The following is an 18,746-nucleotide window of genomic DNA, read 5'->3' as shown; positions in this document are numbered from 1 at the left end:
CTAAATGCTGTCGAGTCAGTTCCAACTCACATATCATACATATATATACATGAATATATATATACATGAATATACATATATATAGTTGTTGTTGTTATGTGCCATGGAGTTGGTTCCGACTCATAGCGACCCTGTACAGGGTTTCCAAGGCTGTAAATCTTTACAGGAGCAGAAAGCCTCATCTTTCTCCCGTGGAACAGCTGGAAGTTTCAAACTGCTGACCGTGAGATCAGCAGCCTGATTCATAACCACTACGCTAGCAGAACTCCTTCTATAATGTCTAGATCCTAGCAAAATATGAGCTGAGACACAAATAAATGTATGCACACTATGTTCACTGCGGCACTGTTCCCAATCACAAAAAATTGGAGACGGCCTGAATGCGCACCAATGGAGGAAGGATGAGCACACTCGAGTACGTACTCACAGTGCAGCACTGTGCAAAGTTGAGGACTAACAATGGCTCTGCCAAACACCTCCTAACACGGGTGAACCTGCAGGTCATTACCTGAGTGAAATGGCTGTTGTTGTTACATGCCATCTAGTTGGTACTGACTCATAGCGACGCTGTGCACAACAGAACGAAACACTGTCCGGTCCTGGTCCAACCTCACAATCACTGCGGGGAAAATGTGGAAGAAAACAATAAATTATAAAAGAGAGTAAGCTTAGTGGACAGATAGAGACTCGTGGGACCTTCAGCCCACAACCCTTGGTCCTCCTTCAGACTTGGAACTGAGCTCACCCCTGTAGCTGGATTTTCAGCCAGGCAACAGGTAGGTATATAGGGACCAACAACACTAGTGAGGCGCACAAATCACGGAATAGTCAATCATTCAAGATCAAAAGGGCAGCGTTTCGGGGAAAGGAGGACGATTGGAAACCAGAAACAGGAGGAAGTGGGGTACATTATGTTACATGGAGGGGACCGCCATCATTGTAATGAAGCAAAGTGTCTGATTGGTTGAAGGTAAAACTGAGGATCTGCTCTGTAAACCTGCACTCAATTCACAATAAAAGATAAAAACAATAAAAGGGTAAAAGAAGAAGTAATTTGGCCATATCTGGGGCTTTCATCTTTTAAGCAGAACTAATTTTCGTTTGAACTGCAAGGTCGGTGGTTCAAGCTCACCAGCTGCCCTTGGAAACCCTATACATGGTCGTTATGGGTCGGAATCGACTCGACGGCACTTAACAACAACAACAACAACAATTTAATGAAAACATGTTAACAGCCGACTCACTTTTTTACTAACAACTTAGGAAATAAGCAAGGTACTGCACCAGCCCAGAAAACCAACCTGTCAATTGACTCAATAAAATTGATTTAATAATGTGGGAAAGAAAGGAAGGAAGGAAAAAAACAAACAACCCTCAATATATACCCCTGTAATAACATTCTTCTCATTCTTAAGGAGCTCTGGTAGCGTAGTGGTTACTAATCGGGCTGTGAACCTTAAGGTCAGCAGTTCGAAACTACCAGCTGTTCCACGGGAGAAAGATGAGGCTTTCTGCTCCGTAAAGATTTACAGCCTTGGAAACCCTGTACAGGGTCACTATGTGTAGGAACTGACTCCACGGCACATAACCACCACCACCAAAAACATTCTTAAACATTTGCCAAAGACTACAGAAATAGACATACACTGTTTGCTCTCACACACACAAAGATCTCTGTAATCTCCCTGAATTTCCGCTGACAGCAGGAAGCACGTGTCCCCAGCTAGCACCTCTACTGGCAGAGCCTGTCCAAAGGACGGGAGTCTCTCAGTGGGCACCCGTAAAAATGGCGTGGAGACGGGGTCTGACCAACTTCACAAGGGAGGAGGAGGAGGCTCAGGATCATCAGTATTAGCTGCCCAAAGCCGATTTCTAAAGTGGAGGTCAGAAAGCCTCCACCCTCCAATCTGTACCAGTCCCGCCACCGCCGGTCACAGCTCTTCCAGCACTTGGTGGTTTGACACGTCATTGCAATGGGCTTGGAGAACTCACAGGTAATACTCACAGATGTGGGGTTTGTTAGGGCAGTGACATGTTACAGTTCAGGACAAGCAAGGCTCGGGATACAGTTGTCCCATCAAAACGGTTTTTTCTGAATAGGGTCTGCAGCCTGGGGGCCTCTGTCAAAGCACTCTTCGTTCTGCTGATAGATGCCCACCAGAGGTACCTGGCTCCCCAGCAAGCCTTTGCAAGATGGCATTCAGCTTCAGCTTGGCAAACCTGGTTCTCCCCACTAAGCACCCAGGAGCAGACCCCGTCCCCAGCAAGCCTCCTGCCCAAAGGCACTCAGCTTTCTTGATCGGTGGGCTGCGTCTGCCGTTGCTTCTTGCCATATCTGGTGCCCTAGCTGTCTGTCTCCTGGACTCTATCCAGGAGAAGTTCAGCACAGGGATCTGGACCCTGAGGATGAACTCCACTCCTGGCTCTTCGTTCCTGATGGCAGTGACATCTGATTTTCTGCCTCTGGGATTGCTCGCTTTAAGCCTAGCTTGATGGCAAAACCGAACAAGCCTATCATTGGGTCCTTTACACCTTATTTGTATGGTCCTACCCTCACAAGGAGCCTTGGTAGCGTAGAGAATTACAAGCTGGGCTGCTAACTGCAAAGTAAGCAGTTCGAACCTACCAGTTGCTCTTCGAGAGCAAGAGGAGGCTTTCTGCTGCTGAAAAGATTTACAGTCTCAGAAACCTTATACAGGGCGGCTATGAGTCAGAACTGACTCAGTGACAGATGACCACAGCCACCTGACAAAGACATCATGCACTTTATTTACCTTTTTAGCAAGTAAAGAGGACTTAAAATACTTACGGATGAAGATCGCAGACCACAGTCCAATGGGTTGTATCCCAATGTAAAGAAAACAAAAATCCTCACCACTGGACTAATAAACAACATTTATAACAAAAAAGACCAAAGAGTGAAGCTGTTAAAGATTTCATTTTGCTCAAATCAACCATCAACACGCATGGAAGCAGCAGTCAAGAAATCAAATGATGTATTGCATTAGGCAATCTGCTGCACAGGCCCTTTTTAAAGTGTTGAAGAGCAAAGATGTCAGCCTGAGGGCTAAGGTATGCCTGACCTAAGCCATGGTATTTTCAAATAACCTCATATGCATGCAAAGGTTAGTCCATGAATCAGGAAGACCATAGAATTGATGCTTTTGAGTTATGGTGTTGGAGGAGAATATTGAAAGTGCCATGGGCTGCCAAAAGAACCAACAGCTCTGTGTTGGAAGAAGTGCAGCCAGAGTGATCCTTGGAGGTCAGGATGGCCAAACTTCATCTCTCATACTTCAGACATATTGTCAGGAGGGAGCAGTCACTGAAGAAGGATATCATATTTGCTAAGGTGGAGGGTCAGAGAAAAAGAGGAAGACCCCCAACGAGATGGATTGGCCAAGTGGCAGCATCAGTGGACTTAAGCGTAGCAACAAATGCAAAGTTGGTGCAGGACCAGCCGGGGTTTCACTCTGTTGTGTATACAGTCACTATGATTTAGTACCAACTTGACAGCATCTAACAATAACAAATCCAAACCCCTTGGTGGGCCACAATAGCCTCATATTTCCATAGGCCCTGGTGTGGCACTGTGGGTTAATGCAAAGTCAGTTTGAACCACATGGTCGGTGGTTCATACTCACCATCCACTCCTCAGAAACCCTATACAGGGTTGCTATGAGTTGGAACCAACTCCTTGGCACTTAACCACAACAACAACCCAGTCATTTGGGAGGAGTTGCAAAGATTGTAGTTTGTGAAGTGCTGTCGAGTTGGCTCTGACTCACAGCAACTCTGTATAGGGTTTCTGAGGAGCAACTGGTGGGTTTGAACTGCCGACCTTCTGGTTCACAGTCCAGTGCTGATCCTACAGTGTATCATATTAAGCACTTCACAGCATCACAGCTGCTAAGAGTGATGAGCTCCACTCCTTGTAAGGTGATGGGAAATCTAACCTTGCACATGAGGGTGGGCGTATGCATGGGAGAGAGAGCCAGGTAACTTACTCCCCCAGCCCTCAACCTCTCACAAGAGAGTCTCACCTGGCTACCAGGTCTACAACCTGCATGCCACATGCCCAGGTCCCAGGGACACCGTATCCTGCATCAGCCAGCTGGGACACTTTAGGAAGTGAAGGACATTTATAGCCATGTCAGGACAGCAGACACGGACCAGGGAGGCCTCAGGGAGGTGAGGACGCTCCACACTTCCATGTGTCCATGAGGTCCGGCCAAGACTCCAGTTGTAGCTCCCAGAAACTGGTCAGAAACCTGGCTTCTGCCCACAAACGTCGTCTGTGCTCCTCCGAAAGGCCTCTCTTTCCTGTGCCTGGGAGCAGGCAGAGCCCTGACCTCTGTCCCTGCCCCCCGTGACTGGTGTGTCCAGTTTAGTCCATTCACAGTGGGCACTGTGCAGCTCAGCACTGACAACGTTTCTCCCCCACTCCTCCCCCGCCCAGGGCATGACCACAGAGCCAGTGAGGGGTGGGCTCCGAGAGTCTAGGGCACTGGCTGGAGACAGGAAACACGGCCCCGGAGCCTCACCCAGCACAGTGCACCATAGTCCCAGCGCACCCTGTGGGCACCTCCAAGGTGGTGCCCAGGTAGGCTCACTTAAGGTCGTCGCTCGGTGAGGGAAGCCGCCTGGGGGCTTAGGGTTGTCGCCAGGCCATGCCCAGCCGAGTTTCACCTCAAGGCAGATGGACATCTAGAAAATGAATAGTAAGCACTGGCTACTTCCTGCCTCATGTTTCTGGAGATGTGGTGGCACCTGGCCAGATGACAGGTGCCCCACCCTGCACCTGCTCCAACCGCTCTTACCTGGACTTGTCAGCTTGCCTGGCCTGCACAATGGGTCTATGAGATGGATATCTCTTGGACCTGTGGAGACCTAGCTGGCGCCCTGTCACCGTGAGAGAGGCCACCACTGGCCGGTCTGCCTCACGCCCGTGCGGTCACCTCTGCTGCCTGTTCCTGGGTGGCTGTGCTGGTCTGAAGCCAAGTCATGAATTAAGAAAAGCAGGAAATTACCACACGTGGCTCAGTGCCAGTCATTTCAGCAGAAGCACCTGACAGCACCATCCATCTCCCATCTTGGCCCCCGAATCTGGCCTCCAGCAGCAACACACTGAGGCCATTAGCGGCAGCGGGGGTGGGGGGGGTGGGGGGCTTTCACCACTGCCCTCCCCCCAGCATGACTTATGGGCCTTGTCCATTCTGCTGGACAGAGGTGATGAGAGTCCAGCACTGACATCACTCATCGGTGCTCACAGCCCCTCGGGAGGCGGCTCTTAGTCCATTTCTGTTCATGAGCTGCCAGGGGCTGAGTGGCCAGCCTAGAAGCAGTCACAGAAGGTTCCAGAGTGGTGGAGCGAGAGGGCCAATGGAGGCCACAGAGAGGAGGCAGGCTTCTGACCACAGGGTTGGAGCAGAGCTGGCCTGGAACTCAGAGGTCCCTATCATGGTACAAGCTCCTTTTGGGACACTTTGTAGTTTGAGAAATACCTTGTCCTCTCCCTCCCACTGCCCAAGGTCTCCCACCCTGGTCCTGCCGCTCAGTGTGCTGACTTGGTGCTGCTCTGCCTAGAAGGATCCATCCTCTCACCATTGGCCCTGCCTCTACCCCACGTCCTGCAGGAAACAGAACCTGCAGCAGAGAGGCGTTGGGGTGCAAAGGGTCACAGCAACACCCAGGGCTGTGGGGTAGACGGAGCCACAAGGCCACCACCAAATGAGGACTGGGACATTGAGTCATGACCACCTTCTGGCCCTCAGATGCCTTCAGACTGGACTGTGGTGACTCAGGTTGGACAGAACAGAATGTTGCCCTGACCATGTGCCATCCTCGGCCCTCGGTCTGTTCAAGCCCATTACTACAGCAATTGTGTCTCATGGGGTGTCCATTGTTTTTCCGTAGCCTCTATGTGTCCAAACGGGATGTTCTTTCTATTCTAGCTACTGGCCTTTCCTGATGATGTGTGGAAGTCTTGCCATCATTGTGTCTAAAGAACATTCTGGTTCTGTTTCTAATAAGACTGTGTGACCCATTCTTCTGATTGTTGTTGTTGTTGTTAAGTGCCATCGAGTCAGTTCTGACCCATAGCGACCCTGACCAGGGTTTCTGAGGCTGTAAATCTTTACGGGAGCAGAAAGCCTCATCGTTCTCCCATGGAGCAGCTGGTAGTTTCGAACTTCTGACCTTGCGGTTCGCAGCCTGATTCGTAACCACGATGCTACCAAAGCTCCTTATTCTTCTGGTAGTCTACAGCATATTCGGTAATCTTCTCCCCAGTTCAGACACGTCCTCTCTTCTCTATCTTCTCTTTTTCAGTGTGAGTGTGAAGTGATTGGAAAGACCACGGTTTGTGCCTTCTTTGCAGAACATTAAAGAAATATGTTTCAGATTTTCCCAGTGCAACATGCGCTTGGATTTCTTGACTGCTGTTTCCATGGATGGTGATTGTGAATCAAGCAGAATGAAACCCATGACAACGTCAATTTCTTCCTCATGCACTGTGACGTTGTTTGGATTTCATACTATCCCCACTGAGTGAGTGGGGTAATGGGATTATTAGAGACGGTAACTGAAACTTCCTGCCATCGAGTTGGTTCCGACTTATAGTGACCTTGGGTAAGGTTTCTGAAGCTCTAAATCGTTACGGGAGCAGAAAGCCTCCTTTTTGTCCCACGGAGCAGTTGGTGGGTTTGAATTGCTGACCTTGTTGTTAGCAGTCCAGTGCTTATCCTATAGTACCACACCAGTAGGACTCATAACTGTGTTTAAAAAAAAAAAAAAAAATCCTTGTGTGTGTGCAAAATTTACAAAAGTAAGTGACTAAAACATACAAATCGCTGGGGTCTCCCCAGAACTTGGGGCGGGGTGGGCTTTCACACAAGCTCTGAAGAGTGAGCTGGTTGAGCTTAAGTACAGTTCCATTTTGGGGAGTCAATCGTACAAAAATGAAACCATGAGTGTAAGTTACATTTCAAGATGTTTAATGCATTGTTCCAGCAAGGTGCTAGAAATAACCAGTGTCCCATCACACAAGCACTGTTGTGGGCAAATAGGTCAGTGGTCCCTCAGCTGGCTCTGATTCTGCCCCCAGCAGGCACTGGATGATGTCAGGAGACAGTCTGGGCTGTCATGACTGGGGAACTACTGGCATCTAGTGGGTAGAAGCCAGAGTTTCTGCTCAGCGTTCGACAATGCACTGGCCGGTCCTCCACAGCACAGAATTACTGGTGGCGCTGAAAGATAAGCACCGGACTGCTAACTGCTCCTCAGAAACCTTATACAGGGCTGCCACAGTTGGAGCTGACTAGATGGCACTTCACAACAACACAAGCGTCATTATCACGAGAACGAATGAGTGAAGTAAATACATACAGGACTGACCAGTGTCCAGAAGGCACTGTTCATGGGGACGATGCTGCTGCAGATGAATGTACGGGGGTTGAGCCCGTTTATGTAGCAGAACAAACACACTGCCGCTTGGCTGCACCCAGTGTTTGGATGGTATGGAGGGGCTCGGGAGAAGGTGGGTCCTCTTGGGCTATCCACAGAGCGTGTCAGCTCAGAGAGGAATCCCTAGGGATTGCAAATGACTACCCGGCTCGGAAGGTTGGGAGCTCACGTCCACTCAGAGCTTTCTTGTATTCTTTTCCTGAGAAACCAGCCGCTGGGATCCTGGTAGAACCTGTTCTGCTCTGACGTGTGTGTGGGTGCCATGAACGACCTGAGCCGGATCTGACCCCAGGACAGTTGGTTTGGTTTGGGGGGCACCTCCTTGGATGCCGGAGACCCAGGTGCTCTTCCCTCCACCCGTTTGTCTGTGGAGGCTTGGGTTCTGCTGTGATATGAGACTCACTTCAGTTGGAGCTTCTAGACTACAAGAGCCCAGGAAGAAAGTCCTGGTGACTCACTTCCCAAAATAAGTGATCGTGGGGCTGACACACAGGGCTGGGCAGCATTGTGCTCCATCGTGGGGCTGACACCAGCCTCCAGCCCCCAGCCTCCAGCCAACCAGAGGACACAGAGACCTTGAGTGTCAGAGGTGGTTCGTGCCCTCCTGTCTCACGCAGAGAATTCCCAGAAGTATTTCCTGGAAGGGCCTGGGAATCCGGGCCAACCAGCTACCAGTGAGAAGCCAGCCTGTCCTAGCCTCCCTGCATCCACCAGCACTTGGGGAGGACACCCACAGTGTACAGGGGAGGACAGGTCAGCTGGGGAGGCTCCCAGCAGAGCCCCTCAAAGGCAAGAGGTCAGGAGGCCCACGGGGTGCTGATTAGGACCCGCTGAGAGCACAGGAGTCCCAGTTCAGTCAGGTTTGTACGTGGCCGTGACTGGTCTGTGAAGAGTGATGTATTTCAGGCCACAGGAACTCTTGTCCAGTCAGCGTGTCCCTCCTGCAATTAGGGGCCTGAGCATGGAGGCTGCTGGGAGACCCCAGACTACTCGGGTTGGGGGACTTGGCCTCGGTGCATGGGGTCCTCAACCATGAAAGGAAGGTGCTGCTAGTAGCCACACTTCCTGGAGGGAGGACCTTAGTCTAAAGGGTGCCTCCCAGTTCCCCTCCAGAAGCCCAGCTCAAACCATGCTGGTGGAGGGGAGCCCGCCCTTGTGGACATCTACCTGCTAGGGCCTGGACACTGGGCTTCCTGGGCTGAATCATGCTGGGCACTCCCCCACCCCAGACCACCCTCCTCTAGGCCAGTCCCTGTTCTCCAGTCTCACCATCCTGCCCATCCCAGCGTCTCCCATGAGGATCTGAGCTCCACACTGCCCTGCAGCCTCGGGCCTCAGCAGGGTCCCCACCCCACCAGCCCTCGGCCCCTGTGCTGGGATAGTTGGTCTTTGCAGACAGATGTACAGGGTCTGAGATAAAAAAGCAGACCCTCAGTGAGACCCACCGACACAGGGGCTGTAGCTATGGGCTCAGACATAGTAAGGGCTGTGACGACGGAGAGGAGTCAGCCGGGCTTCGTTCTGTTGTGCATGGGGTCGTGGGGTCGTGGGGTCGACACCTGACAACAACAGTCACAAGGAAAACACGACTCCCCTCCTGCCTTCCATTCCATTAGGGGTTCTCCTGGTCTTCACATCCTTGTGTGGGCCCCAGTATCCCCCACCTGTGAACTCACATCCTGGGTAACCCCCTTCTGTGAGTTCGGGAGTACCCATGACTTGCTGCCAACAATGATGTCCTTGCTGTTTGCTGTCTAGGTGATTCTGACACATGGTGTCCCATGTGAATGGACCGTCCACAGGTTTCCTAGATTTCTTATGGAAAGGAGGCTTAGTGGCACAACAGTTAAGCACTTGACTGTTAACCAATCCCACTTAGAAGCTGCTTGGAAGGAAGACCTGGCTGTCTGTACCTGTAGACATTGTTGTTGTTGTTGTTAGGTGCTGACTTATAGCCAGCCTGTACAGGGTTACTGAGGAGCGGCTGGTGGGTTTGAATCGCCAACCTTGCAGTTAGCAATTGAGGGCTGATCGTACAGTGCCGCACCGAGACTCCAGCCTAGGAAACCCCCTACAACAACAGTGTGTGTGGAAGCTGATGCCAGGTCTTTCTTCTGCTGACTGCTAACCAACCTTTGGGTCAGTAGCTACTGCTTAACTGTTTGTTACTTTCCCAATGCATGCCCCCCAAAGTAGACTTACTGCGGTCATGTCAGCTACAACTCAGGGACACTGCGGGACAGAGCACAGATTTCCTCCCTTGAGAGTTTCCAAGGTTGTAAATCTTTATGGAAGCAGACGATTTCATCTTTCTCCCACGGAGTGGCTGGGTGGGTTTGAACAGTCCACCTCTCAGTCAGCAGCTGACACTTTAAACACTGCTCCACCAGGCCTCCTATGCCAATGCAGAGTATGGTAAAGGGGACGGGACGCCCCTCCTATGACTAGATTACAAACAGACTCACCTTGCACTCTGCTCTCTGCCCTCAGGCCATCTGGTGAGCCAACTCAGAGAGGGGCCCACCTGTCGAGGCACCTCTGTGACAAGCCAGTCCTGGCAGAATTCTCTTCACCCCGACCTGAACCCTCTAGTCGCAGAAGGTAAGGTCTCAGGAAAGACTCTCCTAGGATACAGAGTGCAGCCCACCTCCAGGTCTGGGGCTACGTGAGTGGGCGAGGAGCCAGCCCGAGTCCAGCACCCAGTAAGCAAGGCTGACATGTGCTTCCTTAGTCATGTGTGGTCAGTCAAAGATGGGGAGAGATCCACGTATTCAACCCAGGTGGTGGGGTAATCCCATCCCTGCCAGGGGCTGTAAATGGGAAGAGATTTGATTTGTAGGAAGGGGCTGTGGGCTGGGAGAGAGACTGATGAGGTGAAAATGTGACATCGTTCCTACAGGTGACTAATAAGCACTGGCAGCCATATTACCTTGATTATAGGACACGCCACCCCTTTCAGGACTGTGAATTTGAAGAGACTGGTTCTCTAGGAAGAGCTGTGGGGTTGGCAGAGACAGATGCCAATTAGATGTAGGAGCGGCACCTCAGATGTACTGAAAGGTTGCTCAAGTGGAACCATGGGCTGGCACTGTAGGACCAGCTCTGCTAACCACAAGGTCGGCGGTTCAAACCCACCTGCAACTCCTAGGAAACCCTATACAGGGTCACTATGAGTTGGAACTGAATTGAAGGCACTTACCAACAGGTAAGGAGCTCTGGTAGCATAGTGGTTACGATCGGGCTGCTAACCTCAAGGTCGGCAGCTCGAAACTACCAGCCATTCTGCGGAAGAAAGATGAGGCTTTCTGCTTCCGTAAAGATTTACAGTCTCAGAAACCCTGTACAGGGTCGCTATGAGTCGGAACCGACTCCACGGCACTAAACAACCAACAAATGAGTATGTAGGTGAGCACCTGTAGGCCCATGCTGACCTTTCTTTCTGTGTACTCTGTTCCAGACCTGGACGTGAGCATTTTCCCTTTCACCTCTCTAAGCGTGCCTGCAGTGGCCAGACTTGACCAACCCTGGGCTCTTCTCTGACCAGTAGGTGTAATGACAGTGAGAACAGCGCCCCCTAGCGCCCCTTCTGGACGGGTGTCTGGACTTGTCCTCCTGGCTGTCCTCAGAGTAGGCTGCAGGGTGGACATCTCGCCCTGGGAGGGGAGAGCCCGCTTCTTTTTGGACCGTCCACCTGTCTGTTAGTGGAGGCTTGTGTCCTGCTAGGAAGCCCAACAGGTTTCTACAGAGAAAATCAGCCAATGAAAGCCCATGGATCGCATTCCCAAGCGGTCATGACGCTGTTTCCTTTCACTGTGAACACAGTCAGGGGCTGGCTACATACCACGAACAACAACAACAACAACAACACAGTGGGCTAAAAACGAACACTCCGGGGACCCACAATCGCTGCACCAAACCTTCAAACTTTTCTCCACGACGTCGCTTTCAGCCTCTGTTACTACTTGCGTATTTCACAGTTTGGACTTTCTTTCTTTTCAGGAACTTTCACCTGGAGATGAGCTTTCAACAGTGACCTTAAGCTTTTGTTTTGTTTTTATAAGTATTTCCTTTATTAAAGTAATATGTGTGGTGGGAGCAATGTGGCTTGGGAACAACAGGTGAGCATCGCAAAGCCTGCCCTGGCCCAGCTGAGGTGAGTACAGGCAATTCTCCAGGGTGGGGGCAGGGAAGGGCATCGCCCAGCCAGTAGGTTAGTACAGGTCAGTTCTGAGAGCGTGGGGGGCTGGGCAGCAGGTGTGGGGCCTGCAGAGGATTCTGGGCTCTGACACTGGCCAGCTGGGCCATTCAACCCACGTCTTCATCAATCCCCACCCGCCCTGAGCAGGGGCAGTCCAAAGCCCTGGGACCTCAATAGAAGGTGGGCTCCTTCTCTCGAGGAACCGAGGCTGGGAACTCAGCAGGACACTGGCTCGGTGTCCTCTGCTGGGGCCAGAGGGCTCAAAATGAACCAAGCGCTGGGCTGAACCTCATGCCAGTCCAGGGAGGAGGGGGTTCTTGGTGGAGGGTCCCCAGTGTGTGGCTGGTGGGAGTGGACCGCAGAAGTTCAGACTCCGAGGCTGGACCGTGGGACAGCTCATGGACTCTGTCCAGAAGGAGACAAAGCTGAGGGTGGGTGGAAGCTGACCACGAAGGGGGTGGGGTGGGGAGGAAGGAGCATGGGGGTCTTAGACATTTCAGCTTTCAGACCTACGAGATGAGTACCTGGAACGCAATTAAACATATCTGGTGGCTCTGAGGGTTAGGCACTGGATTGACAACTGCATGGTCGGCGGTTCAAACCCACCGGCTGCCCCTCAGAAGAAAGATGAGCCGTGGGCCCCAAGGAGCTGCTGTTGGAATCCACCCCACGGCTGTGTTTTTTTTTTTTTCCTTTCCTTTTGGTATTTATTGTGGGACAATTAAAAATTGATGAGAAGTGCCCGGGGACCTGCCCTCCCAGGTGAGAGAGGCACCAGCCAACCCACGCCACCTGGAAGAGGTCAAGTAGGGCCAGCTGAGCTGACGGCAGCACGAGGTCCCCTCGGTGTTTCCAAACCGGACAACAGGGGGCGCCAGAGACCGCCTAATCTCAGCTTCTCTGCAGACGGCCGCAGTGGAGGCCTCCCGGCAAGAGGGGACAGCCCCCACCACCAGCGCTTCCCTGAGGAGGCCTGCAGCCCCCTTTGCCCCTGCCCAGGTCACACGGGAGGCGGTTAGGGTGACCTTTGTCCACCAGGCTCCTCCGGGTGTGAGCAAACAAGAGCCTTCTTGTTTCTCTAAGAGTGAGGGGTGGGCGGGGCAGGGCCAGCCGGGAAATCTAACCCTTCAGTGTCCTCACCTGGAGCCACTTCAAACACACCAGCACCTGAGCCCCCTTCTGAGCTGGGAGGTCGTGGTCTGGAGGTCATCTAAAAGCCCTGGTCTGCTAGCATCTCCCGGAACTTGAGAGAAATGTAGATTCTTGGGGCGGTCAGGGCGACGTGGGACTTGGGGACCTGGTTTGAACAAGGCCTCCAGGGACTAGCCGGGGTTGAGCCGCGTGGGATCGGAGTCAGGTGCTCTTGTCGGTCGGGGTGCAGCCGGCCTGCTGGGTCAGGAGCTGCTGTGGCCACCGCTCCAGGGGTCCACAGGAGTCCTGGGACGTCCCAGAGAGGCTGCTCCTCACCCACAGGTGCAGAGGAGCAAGGGGACTGCAGGGGTGTCCTCCAGGTAGGGTCCTCCAGGTGTGTCCTCCAGGTGTGTCCTCCAGGTAGGGTCCTCCAGGTGTGTCCTCCAGGTGGGGTCCTCCAGGTGTGTCCTCCAGGTGTGTCCTCCAGGTGAGGCCCTCTAAGTGGGACCCTCCAGGTGGGATCCCCTAGGTGAGGGACCAGGGAAGGTCATGTTCAGGCCTGAGAGGGAGTGTCCTGAAAGTCTCAGGAAAAGAGGGAGAGGGTAGGGGTGACAGGGGGGAGGTGTGGTGGTTAGGGAGACTTGGATGTCGACCCAGAACACACAGGGTGCTCACTGTGTGCCCCTAAAAGATGTGTTGACGTTCTGCCTCCTGATGCTTGTGAATCTGAGCACGTTTAGAAGTGGGGTCTCTGAGGGTGTCATCAGTTCATATCAAGTCCTACCAGAGTTGGAGGGCCCAGTTCCATCTGAGTGGTGCCCTATGAAAGTGGAGGAAATAGGTCACGTGGTTCCAGAGCCGAGACAGACAAGAAAGGCTCTTTCCTACAGTCTCCGAGGCAGTGGGACCCTGTGGTTGGGTGCCAACTCATCCGGACCTTATGCACCCACCGGTCCCCAGATATATGGCTCCGTAAGCAGGCCTGCTGCACCCCAACAAGAGCACTTGCCTCAGATGTATGGCTTCTGATCTGGGGACCAGACACCTGCCTTGAGCACTGACTCCTACTGCCACTAGTGCACAGGGGCCTGTGGACAGTGCTGTGTGTTTCTAGGGCTCATGGCTCCCCAAGGGGCTTGTCACAGTTCATCCCAGGACAACACTGGTCCTAACTCAGGATGGCCTCTGGTGGTACAACCATGCTCAGCTGCTTCATGAAAGGTGTGAGTCCAAGCAGAGGTGCTTCCCAAGAAATGCCAGGTGATCTATAAAGATTCCAGCTTAGAAAGTTCTCCAGAGCACAGTCCTACAATGACACACATGGGGTCGCTGTGAGTCGAAGTTGACATCATAGTAACTTCTTGTTTAATTCCGAAGGGGACAGTGTCAGCCTGACCAACTGCTGGACTTCCAGCAAGACCCCCTTTGGAGAGGAAGCTGGGTGTAGTTCAAAGAGTGGCATTTACTTAGGAAAGTTTTAGAAATCGCTTTCCTTCTCTGTCTCAGTTTGATCTGGGACCAGACTCCAACTGAGACGCTGTCATTCTACTGCCAGCTGGTGGCAGGAGCTCACAGTCCTCCAGCGGGGATGGAACACGCAGGTTGATGTTTCTGAAGGTGATGCTTCCTTCCTGGTTCCCGGCCCTTTTAAAAAGAGGGGCCTGTGATCTAGCTCAGATGTCCTTCCAGGGTGAGCAGCTGAGACTGGGTCAGGACACTGCCAGGTAACCCACAGCAGTGGAGTGGGATTTCTCAGGACGCTAGAGTTAATAGAACCGATGGAAGGTGGGCTTCAACCTTAGTAGAGAGGTGGGAAAACGACAAGAATCACCAAGAACAGGCTCCAAGCCTGTCCTTCCAGGAACAGGGGCTGTTTTCTCAGTTTGCCTGTTAATGGGTACCCAGAAAATCGGGCCCCTGTTCCTCTTGCAGGTGAGAGCCAAGATACAGACAGACTTTGCAGGATGAAGGCTGACCTGCTGCTTGGGCTGATGCTCTGCCTCCTGATGGGGCTCCTGGCAGGTGAAGTGGGGTCTGCTCCCCCACGCCCTCCCCCTGGGCCAGCCCTTGGCTACCTGCAGCTGGTGGGAGGCAGGGGTGAGGTCCCTTTGGGTGACAAGCTCCTCTTCCCTGGCAGGAGCCAAGCCTGTGCCGGAGGAGATGGGTAGGTATCCTCCTGGTCCCTTCCCTCAGCTTGGGATGCACTGCAGTGTTTGAGCACAGAGCAAGACCAGGGAGCTGCGGAGAGAGCAATCCTGTCCTGAGCAGACAGACAGGAGCCCTGGGACAGACACCTGTCCCCACCTGATCCCCACCTGCCTTTTCTTGGGCCTGAACATAGTCCTGTCTCTCCTGGTCCTCCAGTGATTCAGGGACACCTTAGAGCTCACGGTGCCCCTGGCATTGCCACCATCAGACCTAGGTTTCTGCTTTCCTGTGGCCCCATCCCTTGAGTCCTGATCCAAACCATCACCAAGTGTATTGGTGCACAGTGTCCCTGAGACCCTGTGCCCGGGTCCCTGTGCTCCATCTGAAATCCTGTTGGGTTGCTATCCCCACAGCACTCTGACCCCACAGCACCCCAAACAGGAGGAGCGTGGGGTGGGGTGGGTACAGGCCTTCCCAGCCCCTCCTGGACTTCCCCTGCCCCCTCTCGTGTCTTTCTCCCTCCCCTCCCTGTCTTCTCTGTCTGCAGATCAGGAGTCCCCAGCTGTTCCTCAGGTGGTCTAGGTGTCTGAACACCCCACTGCATGTACATGGGCAGGCTGAGTAGGTGAGGGAGCTGCCCTGTGCCAGCCCTCTTGCCACGGGTGGCCCGGCCCAAGACAGACTGCTGTTTTCCAGACCCCTATGCCGAGCAGCCAGCCTGGCCCTACTGGACCTACTCCACCTCCGACTTCTGGAACCACGTGCAGTACCTCCAGTCCCTGGGGGCCTACCCCCAGCTTGAGGACCTAGCCCGCACCTTCTTCGCCCACTTCCCCCTTGGGTCTACCCTGGGCTTCCATGTCCCCTATCAGGAGGACTGAAGGGACCCTGCCTGGGGCCGGGCCTGACCTCCTCCAGTCGGTGGGCTCCTCCGTCACGGCTGTGTAACAGTGGGGGGCTGTGAGGGTGGACCTGCCCTGCTTAATAAACGCCTGGCCTAAGACACAGCGGACTAGATGCTTTGGGGGTTTCTTTGAAGGAACAGCTATGTGGGTCCCATTCCCTTTGTCACTGCGTGGACTCACTGGGCAGGGCTTCATTTTGATTGCAGATGACCACTTCCGTTTCTGTCCCCAGACCGTCAGCCCTGGCACCTCATCTGACCCTCACACAACCCTGCAGGGAGGCAGTGCTACTGTCTGCTTTTTAGGTGGGGACACTGAGGAGCTGGTCTGATTTGCTAGGAGGTGAAGCTGGGTGGATGGGACCCAGACCCCTGCCCTTAACCACAAGATGGACAGCAGGAAACCCCACCACCCTTCGCCGACACCCTAGGCCTGGCCTGGCTCTGTCTGGCAGCCAGGCCTCTCAGTTAAAGCATCAGGAGGAGAGCAAGAAGAGACCATGTCTGGCAGGAAGAAGTGGGGGCCTGGGTGTGCCCAGTTGGTGAAAGGAAGGTCCCAGAAATCGGTGCTCCCACGCTGGTCTTGTGCGGGGTAGGGGGTGGTGGTGGGGAGGGTGTTAGTGGTCCTGGGCTCTCCATGGGGCAGAGCTTTCACAGAGTCTCAGCAAAGATTGTCTTCATTGCCCGCTCTACAGGTAGGGAGCATCCCACAGACAGGTGTGCCAAAAGGTGCTGGAGAGACTGCAAGTCATGACCCAGTAACCAAATCACCCCCACTGCCACCCAGTCCATTCAGACTCAGGGACACCCCTCCTAGGGCACCTGAGGCTGTAAACCCTTCAGGGGGACCCGGCCTCAGCTTTCTCCTGCCACCATTGTGACTCATAGCCCACGAGGTGGCGAGGGCCTTGATTTAAAGGGTTCAGTTAACCGGGGTTCAACGATTCCCTGAGGGCCAGGACCCTCAGAGTGATGGGGTGCAGCTGGCTGGCTGGTGCATATCGGGTGAGATGGGGCTCAGAGGTAGGCTTTGGGGTGACAGCACTGGAGGGGGGGTACGTCCTGCCCTCTCTGGTGAGCTTCACAAAGGGTTGTCATGAGTGGGCGTGCATGACAACTAACAATAGCAATGTCACTCGTATCTTGATTTCATCCGCATCAGGCACTGGGGAGTGGGTTTGTGGAGGCCACGCCCCTCGCCTCCCGGTCTTCTCCCAGCTTCTCTGTGTTTAAAGGCGAATATTGCAAACACAGACCCGTATGTGAGCCGCACGGAAAAGTGTGGCTGTGCGCGGCCCCCGGCCCCTCTGGACACGAGCGGCCAGGACAGCCGGCCAGCTAAAGCTTGAGTCGTCCGCCCAGCGCTTTCCAGCCGCCAGGGGACCATAGAGTCGGCGGTCCTCCGGCGTCTAGCCCTACCGCGGTCGCGCACCGGAAGAGGTCGCTGCGGGCGGAAGTGGCGGCTCCAGCCGCCGCGGGTCGCGATGAAGCCGGCGGTCGACGAGATGTTCCCCGAGGGCGCTGGGCCCTACGTGGATCTGGACGAGGTCTGACGGCGGGGTGCGATCCCCGAGGGAGCAGGGCGAGCCCGACTTAGGACCGCTGCCTGGCCTTCAAGCCGGGAAGGGGAGCAGCTTCTGGGGGTCGTGAAGGGCGAGGAGTCCCGGGTAGATGAAACACTCGGCCCAGCGCTTGCGGGTCGGAGCGCCGCCCCCAACCTGGGGGGTTATCCCAGGCAGCAGGGGTGATAGTTTGAGGGGAGCAGGTGCCCTCAGGCCTAGAAACCTTCAGGGTTGGTCCCGGACCGAGGGCATCACCCTGCTTCATTCGTGGAAGCAAAACTGGAGCAGAGTGACCTTTGTAAACTGTGTGTGAGCCAGAATGGGCTTAACTCCCCGGTAGGAAACCCAGGCAGCGTGCGCGTTGCGTAGCAACCGAAGCTCCGGCCGGCGGAGTCAGAAGCCACTGTGCCCCGCTCAAAGATGGCGGCCGTGCGTTCTGGAAGGTGTGTGCCTGGAGGCAGCTCGGCCACGTTGGGGGCCTAACCTGTCCAGTTAGCGGGCAGCTGCAGCCAGTTGCACACACTGCCATTGGCTCCCATTTTACTTCATGACTGAAGCGGTTTGGGGCCTCGGGGGTTTGACCTTCGCTAGGTGATTAGGTGGGAGCTTGGGGAGTCAGGGGCGCTGGCTGGAGCTCCAGTCTTCCTGTCAGGGGAGGGATGCTCCCGGGTTCCCTCGGGGCCGAGTCCCATGTGTCTGCTTTTCTGGGGTGCTTTGGCTGCGCTTCCCACAGTGGCTTCCCACAGTGGCTTCCCCAGATGTGGGATACTGTATTCAGTACGGGAGCCCCAGCCTGTCCCCAAGGCTTAAAGGGTGTCGCCCAGCTCGCCCCCTGGAGGCCACCTACCAACCCCAGGTGTCAGAGGTCCCAGGTGTCAGAGACCCCAGATGTCAGAGACCCCCAGGTGTCAGAGATCCCCAGGTGTCAGAGACCCCCAGGTGTCAGAGACCCCAGGTATCAGAGACCCCAGGTGTCAGAGGTCCCAGGTATCAGAGACCCCAGATGCCAGAGACCCCCAGGTGTCAGAGACCCCCAGGTGTCAGAAACCCCCAGGTGTCAGAGACCCCCCAGGTGTCAGAGACCCCCAGGTATCAGAAACCCCAGGTGCCAGAGGCCCCAGGTGCCAGAGACCCCAGGTGCCAGAGGCCCCAGGTATCAGAGACCCCAGGTGTCAGAGGTCCCAGGTGTCAGAGGTCCCAGGTGTCAGAGACCCCCAGGTAGCAGAGACCCCAGGTGCCAGAGGCCCCAGGTATCAGAGACCCCAGGTGTCAGAGGTCCCAGGTGTCAGAGACCCCAGATGTCAGAGACCCCCAGGTATCAGAGACCCCAGGTGTCAGA

General features: G+C 54.3%; 2 protein-coding genes across 2 annotated transcripts in view; both read left to right on the top strand.

Moving 5' to 3' along the window:
• Positions 1–14,757: 14,757 nt before the first annotated feature.
• On the top strand, positions 14,758–15,822 carry OTOS (otospiralin). Its single transcript, XM_006875199.1, has 3 exons — positions 14,758–14,815; positions 14,931–14,957; positions 15,638–15,822. The coding sequence occupies exons 1-3, from the start codon at positions 14,758–14,760 to the stop codon at positions 15,820–15,822; spliced, it is 270 nt and encodes an 89-aa protein (XP_006875261.1).
• A 1,507-nt stretch (positions 15,823–17,329) lies between these two features.
• Positions 17,330–18,746, top strand: part of MYEOV2 (myeloma overexpressed 2) — a 3,718-nt gene continuing 2,301 nt past the window's right edge. Inside the window, exon 1 of the mRNA XM_006875198.1 lies at positions 17,330–17,392. Within this exon, the coding sequence (XP_006875260.1) occupies positions 17,330–17,392 (63 nt within the window). The remainder of the gene's footprint in view (positions 17,393–18,746) is intronic.

Source organism: Chrysochloris asiatica, unplaced genomic scaffold (assembly GCF_000296735.1).
Source record: "Chrysochloris asiatica unplaced genomic scaffold, ChrAsi1.0 scaffold00314, whole genome shotgun sequence".
NCBI classification, from domain to species: Eukaryota; Metazoa; Chordata; class Mammalia; order Afrosoricida; family Chrysochloridae; genus Chrysochloris; species Chrysochloris asiatica.
The sequence above is the reverse complement of the archived record's forward strand: the minus strand, read 5'-3'. Positions and strand labels throughout refer to the sequence as shown.